Source organism: Panthera onca, chromosome C1, assembly GCF_046562875.1.
Source record: "Panthera onca isolate mPanOnc1 chromosome C1, mPanOnc1 haplotype 2, whole genome shotgun sequence".
Taxonomy (NCBI): domain Eukaryota; kingdom Metazoa; phylum Chordata; class Mammalia; order Carnivora; family Felidae; genus Panthera; species Panthera onca.
In genome coordinates this window covers 61099513-61106657 of record NC_138346.1, presented here as the reverse complement: position 1 = coordinate 61106657, position 7145 = coordinate 61099513, and the positions used below count along the sequence as shown (strand labels likewise).

At 57.1% G+C, this 7145-nt stretch overlaps 1 protein-coding gene across 2 annotated transcripts; it reads left to right on the top strand.

The window, feature by feature from the left end:
- Positions 1 to 1280: 1280 nt before the first annotated feature.
- On the top strand, positions 1281 to 6826 carry DLX1 (distal-less homeobox 1). Of its 2 annotated transcripts, none has more exons than XM_060621653.3 (4): positions 1281 to 1699; positions 2142 to 2822; positions 3515 to 3714; positions 4924 to 6826. In XM_060621653.3, exons 2-4 carry the CDS (start codon positions 2510 to 2512, stop codon positions 5176 to 5178), a joined length of 768 nt encoding a protein of 255 aa, XP_060477636.1. In that variant the 5' UTR covers positions 1281 to 1699; positions 2142 to 2509; the 3' UTR covers positions 5179 to 6826. The 2 variants fall into 2 exon arrangements, with proteins under 2 accessions (XP_060477636.1, XP_060477637.1); XM_060621654.3 differs by having other exon boundaries at positions 1281 to 1703.
- The last annotated feature ends 319 nt before the right edge of the window (positions 6827 to 7145 follow it).

Sequence of the window (7145 nt, the reverse complement as noted above, 5' to 3'; positions counted from 1 at the left end):
TGCAGTTCTCTGGAATAAACCCAGCCGTCGGGTTTCCTCACGCGTAGCCCTGAGCGCCCGAAGTCAACAGCCACTTCCCACGGTCCCAACCCCGACCCCGCGCCAGCCGAGGCAATCACTTACGTGGGCAGGGCCCGCTATAGGTGCGCGCGAAAGACCGGGGGCCCGGGCGGCATCCGTGCTGTCGTGCGTGCGTACCGCACCTCACTCCACACCCCGAAACAGGCGCTAGGAAGGAGCTATTAAAACCACAAGTGCAACAAGGAAATCAAGAGGAGTCGAGCGGCTCCAAGAGCAGTCTGGTGGCGGAGTCATTAGCTGGTTGTTGCTACAAAGCATCACCGTGTGGTTCGGTGATTAAGGGGGAAAAAAAATCTTTTTAAACGTTGGCAAACCCGTTATTGGTTTGAAGGATTTTTTTTTTTTGCTTTTGTTTTTCTTTTTGCTCCAACCACGCTGCCTGAAATATTGCTATCCCCAACATCATGCCCTTAAACCAAAGGAGAGGGATTCCGCCGGCAGCAGCTGCGGCTACAGAAGTTAAAAAAGAGAGAAGCCCCTTCCACTCATATCTGTAACGACAGCACGATGTAATTTGTTTTGAATGTTCATTTTTATTGGTGTTCCCTCTGCCAAAATGTGCTTGATTACAGAGGTTTGTCCTGTGATCATTGAGCACTCCAGACAGGGGAAGGTGCATCGCCGAAGGTTCAGCTCAGGCCAGATCAAATCCCGGGCTGTTTAACGCTGAAAGGCTGCATGTTGCTATTAGTGTTAAATATATGGCTAATTATGCGTATGAAAATTAAACATCAGTGTTATGCTAATGGGGCGCCTTCAGCTGCGGATCGGAGCACTTGAGACTACCATTTAATCAAATGAATCAGTAACTAATACATCTGCACGTGTGAACTTTCACAAGATCATTTCCCCGTTCCCGTCACACCGCTAAATTATGAAAGAAATAATTATCAACACTTTCTAATTACCTAACAAAGTAATTTGGGATTCACCGTGGGGCTGGCGGGATGGGGAACCAACAGTCCCTAGCAGGCAGCGTGGTGTGCGCCACGCCTCGTGGGGGTGGCTGTGTGGTGGCGGCGGCGGGGGGCTTTTGTGCGCTTTTCTGTACCTAGCGCCCCAGAAGATAGAAGGCGCCGTGGCAGCTTTTGCTAGCCCTGCCCCCAGGCCCAGTGGCGCCCGCTTTGACCACTGGAGATGAGGGGGATCCTGGGCGACAATGAGAGACATGATTGTACAAAGATATGCGAGCCTGCCACTGGCCTGTTTTTGCCACGGGTTTCGGTGTTCCCCAGGACTCCTAAACCCGGGGTACTCTCGCCAGACCCCGGAAGGCCGGAAACTGACCACCTGGTACTGGTTGCTCAAGCCAAACTGAGCCCGCCGGCTCCTGGGCTCCACTCTGCGCCGCGCCCTTGGGGCGAGTGCGTCCGGGGCTTTCGGCGCAGAGGGAGTGAAGAGGAAGGGGAGGCGGAGGAAGGTTGGGAGGGAAAGAGGGGGTGTGTGTTGGGGGGAGGGGGCGGTGCGGCCGCCTTTCCTGGGAGGAGAAGCGCGGGTTCCTGGCTCTCCGCGCGCACTGCTTTAATCAGACCGGTGCAGCCTCGAGCTGGAGTGGCCAGCTGGGCCTGGAGCAATGCGAGCGGGCCCCAGGGAACGGCGGCGGCGGCGCGGCGGCCGAGTGAGTGAGTTCGCCCAGAGGGCCCCAAACCTGCCCCCAGGGATGTGGCAGAGCGGACCCGAGCCAGGGAGGCGCCGCCGAGGGGAGCGCTGCGCTAGGCACACGGCTCTCGGGAGGACAGCGCTCGGTTGGCCGCCTCCGGTACCGCCACCCCCACCCCCGTGCGCGACTTCGCGCTCCGAGGCCGCGGCCGGGCTCCGGAGCCCTAGCTGACCGCTGGACCGGGTGACGGCGGCTGGGAGAAGCGATGCCCCTTTCTGGGCGTTGGGGGCGGGCGGAGGGTGGGGACAGTAGTGGGGGGAGGGCGGCTGCGCCGAGCCGCTGGTTTCTGGGAAGTACGGCGCGCCGGGGGAGGCGGGAGGCTGAAGAGCCGCGGGCCGCGGAGGTCCCGGCGCGGGTGCTGCAGCCCATTGTGCGCCCCACGCGGCGCGCTCTGTTGCAGAGGAGCCCCGGCCGGGAAGTGTGGACGCGTTTCTCCCGAGGCCCGGCCGCCTCGCCCGCTCTAGTCCAGCGGAGCCGGAGCGCCTCGGACCAATCCCCGGTGATTATGCAAGACAGCGGACCAATCAGCTCCGTCAGCTCATGAATATTTATGACCTTGGCTGAGTCAAAGCTTTGAAGCGAGTTTGGGGAGCTCGGCAGCATCATGCTTAGACTTTTCAAAGAGACAAACTCCATTTTCTTATGAATGGAAAGTGAAAACCCCTGTTCCGCTTAAATTGGGTTCCTTCCTGTCCTGAGAAACACAGAGACCCCCAAAAGGGAAGCAGAGGAGAGAGAGAGACCCACACCCAGACCCCGCGAGAAGAGATGACCATGACCACCATGCCAGAAAGTCTCAACAGCCCCGTGTCGGGCAAGGCGGTGTTTATGGAGTTTGGGCCACCCAACCAGCAAATGTCTCCTTCTCCCATGTCCCACGGGCACTACTCCATGCACTGTTTACATTCGGCGGGCCATTCGCAGCCCGACGGCGCTTACAGCTCGGCCTCGTCTTTCTCCCGACCGCTGGGCTACCCCTACGTCAACTCGGTCAGCAGCCACGCGTCCAGCCCCTACATCAGTTCGGTGCAGTCCTACCCGGGCAGCGCCAGCCTCGCCCAGAGCCGCCTGGAGGACCCAGGTACGTGCGCCTGCCAGGGAGAAGGAGAGGGAGAGGAAAGGGTACGAAGGGAGAGAGGGACAGAAGGAGGGAGGAAAGGAGGGAGGAAGAAGGGGGAGGAAGAGAGAGAGAGAGAGAGAGGAGGGAGAGGGGGAGAGAGAGGTGGGGGTGGGGAGGGCGCCGGAGCAATGGAGGTTTCGGGTATCAATCTATGGATCCTTGTCATAGCAAAGAAAAAAAAATATTTCAAAATTCCACCCAACTCGCGACTATCCAGTAAAGGATAAATCTGAGATAAATCCCCTGGCACTGTCTGGGCCTCTGGGTGGCTCTGTGCGCCGAGCACACAATGCCCCTTTGGAAAACAGAAACCCACATGTGCACGTATTAGTCTCAGTAATTATTTATTGCGTAGCGCTATAAACAATGTATGCAATTAAGGGTAATTAAACCTCAACTGCCGCCTGCAAAAATAGCAAACTTTCCCTGCAAAGGCAGGAACTGCACGCTTGGGAACTGCCCCAGTCCGCCTGCAGCGGCCCGGGTCTGGCCCTCGGACTTTACGGGACACTTCCCTGGCTTTCGGAGTTTCTTGAGCGTTCTTTCTCTCAGCCCAGCCACCGCCACCCCTCGGTTGCCACTGGCCCTGGGCTCCCCACACTAAAGGCTGTCCCTGCATTAACAGCGGCCCTCCGCTTCTGCTGTCCCTCCAGGGGCTGACTCCGAGAAGAGCACGGTGGTGGAAGGCGGTGAAGTGCGCTTCAATGGCAAGGGGAAAAAGATCCGCAAACCCAGGACGATTTATTCCAGTTTGCAGTTGCAGGCTTTGAACCGGAGGTTCCAGCAAACTCAGTACCTAGCTCTGCCCGAGAGGGCGGAGCTCGCGGCCTCCTTGGGACTCACGCAGACGCAGGTACCTTGCCGCTGCCCCTTCTGCCAAGCGGGCTTCCCGCGGCCGGCCTGCGCCCGGAGCTTCGCGTCTTGCTCTTTGCGTCTCAGGGTCGGAGGTGTGTGTGTGTGTGTGTGTGTGTGTGTGTGTGTGTGTGTGTGTGTGTGTGTGTGTGTGTGTGTGTGTGTGTGTCCCACCCCTGGCTCTCCCTGCGTCTCTCCTTCCTTCCTCGTTCTCTCTGCCCTGGCTCTGGCTCTGTCGCTGCACTCTGTACTCCACGCTACCGGCCGCCCGGCCCTCGGCCCCTGGACAATCTGATTAGGGCGAGGAAGGATTTCCCTAGACGTTTGTTTGGGGACTCTCGGGTCACACGTGCCCGAACAACTGGAACAATAGACGCTGGGCTTAATCCCTTCTTTGCCTTTAAAGTGTGTGGCTAATGACTCAGGGCCCGGGCCGGAGCCTCTGTCTCCCTCCTCCTCCTCTTTCTCACCCGGTTGGGGTAGGAGGAAATCGTTTCCTCTGCCTTCTCACCTCCCAAGTCCCAGACCCTGGAGGAGAAACGGGACCTTCCTTCCCGGATTGCGCTTAAGACTTTGGGGAGCCCGTGGGCTTTCTGATCACGACTGGCGCAGGTTTCCAACGTCTGGGCCGGGATTTGGAGCAGAGCTGGGGAGCGCAAACAGACACTAAGACACTTAAAGGTTGATTTAAGTCCAAATGAAAAGTTTAACGAAATCTTTGGCCTCCTCAGTCAGCCCCCAACTCACTCAAGGGCAGAAAGAATGGAGCAAGGAGAAAGCAGGTGGCATTGCAAATAAATTTCCTCCACTCCTTTCCTCCACACGATTCTTTTATTGATGTTCATATTGGACTTGAAGACTCCATGTTGTGCAGGCGCTGCTTCTTCCCCAGACTATTGCCAGGGTCGGGCTGAGTTCCTGACAAGCGAAGGTCTGGACCCCCCACCCCCTTCACTCCTCACCACCACGCCCCCTTGGCTCTCTGAGAGCTGCCCCTGCGGGCCACCGGCGGCCGGCAGCCGTGCCTGCCAGGCTTTGATTCTTATAGGTGATGGTGGGGCTCTGCTCCTCCAGCGGAGAGCTGCCCAGTGGCACAGGGCAGAGAGGGGGATCCTAACTCGACTGTCCCACGCACAGCCCCCTTATCTCCCCGACGACCATGGTAGGCACAATGGACCTAGCCGAGTCACATTATTGTCCGCTCTTGCAGGTCAAGATCTGGTTCCAGAACAAGCGTTCCAAGTTCAAGAAACTGATGAAGCAGGGCGGGGCGGCTCTGGAGGGTAGCGCACTGGCCAACGGCCGGGCGCTGTCTGCCGCCTCCCCGCCAGTGCCGCCCGGCTGGAACCCCAACACCTCATCCGGGAAGGGCTCGGGCGGCAGCGCGGGCTCCTACATCCCCAGCTACACGTCGTGGTACCCCTCGGCGCACCAAGAAGCTATGCAGCAACCCCAACTCATGTGAGGTTGCCCGCCCGCACCCTCCCGCCTCCTTCCCGTCTCCCCCGGCCCGGGCCCCTCCCGCCTCCCGGTCCATCCACCCTGTCCGCAAGCCCTGGACCCGGAGAAGGACCCGGGGGGAAAGAAGAAGGAACAGCGAAGGCAGGACGCCCGCCAACTCCTTGGAGTCCCGCGAGGTCTGGACCGGCGACTTCCCGGCGCCCGCGCGCTCGCCCTCGCCCCGGCCTGGGCCGCGCGGCGACAGCAGACAGCGGCCTCGGAGCGCGGGCACAACTGCCCGAGACAGCCAGAGCAGCAAGACGAGCCAGCTGGACCCGACCTGCCGACCCTCAGCTGTGTGGGACTATCAGGAAAAACAAAAACAATGTAGAAAAAGCAAAAGCTCTTTTCTGTTCTGTCCGTCTCTTGTCTCCTTTCGCTGTGTATCTGTGCGCTGACGAAGTCGAGGTCCTCGTCCGTCCACTGTCCTCAATCTGCGGCCTCTGAAAAAAGTCACCAGGTCGGAAGAGGCTCGGGCCGCCGGGCCCCAGCTCCGCATGCTGGGACGTTTTGCCCTTTCGGACCTTCTCCTGGGCCTGCCTCACCATCTGTGTAGTTCGTTCGGGAACTGGGGGGAAACTGGAGGGAGGGGTTCTTATTTATTGAGAAATGGACTTCGCCTGAGGGTGAATGTTGGCCAATTCGCAGTTCTGTGGGGTGCAAGGAGCGCACGGTCCGAAAGCACCGATTACTTTAAACGCACCCGGAAAAACGAATAAGGAGGACCTGGTGATTTTTAACTTCTACAGTAACTTTTGTACTTCGCTGGTATGGAGAGGTTGGAACCTAATGCTTTGCATTTTTACATGTTCCGTATTATTTTTAAAAGAAAAAAAAAGAGAAATGAAGCAACACAATTTTCTCATCTCGGGAAAAACACTTTGGTCGCTTTGCCTGGACAAGAAGGAAAATCCTAATTCCCTCCTTGGGAAGCAAGGGAGAGGACCGATGGGCAGTGAGGAAAAAACAGGCAGGCAGAAAGGAGTGCCCTAGAGCCAGTGAGCTTTAAAGTAAGACAAAAGCAGCACTAATCCCCAGAGGCTCAACCACAGAATAATGCCAGGCAGCACCCTGGACGCCTAGTCTCCAGTGCAGGATCTAATCGCTGTACATATTATTATTGTTGTTAATTATTATTGTTATTATTATTGTTCCGTAAACATGTTGCACAAGCTTAGCTTTTTTCCGTTCTGTTGTGTGTGGCTGTAAACCCCGATGCTTTGTGAAATGAGAATCTTGACATTTTACTTGTGAAATTTGGAAAATGTGATCAGTTGAAATCAACCGTGTTTTGTGTTCTCTATGTCAAAGTTTAGTTTTATATTGAGAATGTTAACTTATTGATTTGTATCTTGAAAAAAAAGAACTTTGTAAATAAGTTATAAAGTTTCTCTGAGACAGTAAAATTATGGTTTCGAGAAAGAACTGCTGTCTGGTGTGCTGTGTGAGGGGGTTCTGTGGGCTGGGTGGAGAGAGGGCCTCCACCTCTCGGGACACATAGCGGCAGGGGTAGATTCCTGCTCCAGACTACCAGAATCACCGGCAAGGCCCTCCCTAGCCGCTGGGACCGTTTATTTTGCCCTGCTTCTGACCCCCAAGGGGTCTGATCCCTACCTGGGTTAGAGGGTGGGCAGTGACTCTTGGCCAGGGCCTTGGAAGGGGGGGATCAGGAACAGGTGCTGTGTGAAGGGGGGGGAGGTGGGGGTTCTGGAACCAAAAGGACTGTGAAGGTTGGTTGAGAGGAGATGAAAGCAGAGCTCAAAGGCAGCCGGCCAGGGAGACTTGAGTGCTCCCCACGCCCAGTCACCTCACCGGAAGCCTAGACGACTGAAAGCAGAGACACTGGGGGCTTGGCCCCTCGCCTTCGCGGCGATCTGGCCTTCCGGCTTTTGCTTGCCTGCAGGGCTCCCGATCCCGACGCGGAAAAGACGC

What these genes read in the sequence shown, in the direction of transcription:
- DLX1 (XM_060621653.3), top strand. Translation starts at nt 2,510, where the DNA reads ATGACCATGACCACCATGCCAGAAAGTCTCAACAGCCCCGTGTCGGGC. An exon ending in GAGCCGCCTGGAGGACCCAG is followed by an intron (nt 2,823 to 3,514) that starts GTACGTGCGCCT and finishes CTGTCCCTCCAG; the next exon opens with GGGCTGACTCCGAGAAGAGC. An exon ending in TGGGACTCACGCAGACGCAG is followed by an intron (nt 3,715 to 4,923) that starts GTACCTTGCCGC and finishes CCGCTCTTGCAG; the next exon opens with GTCAAGATCTGGTTCCAGAA.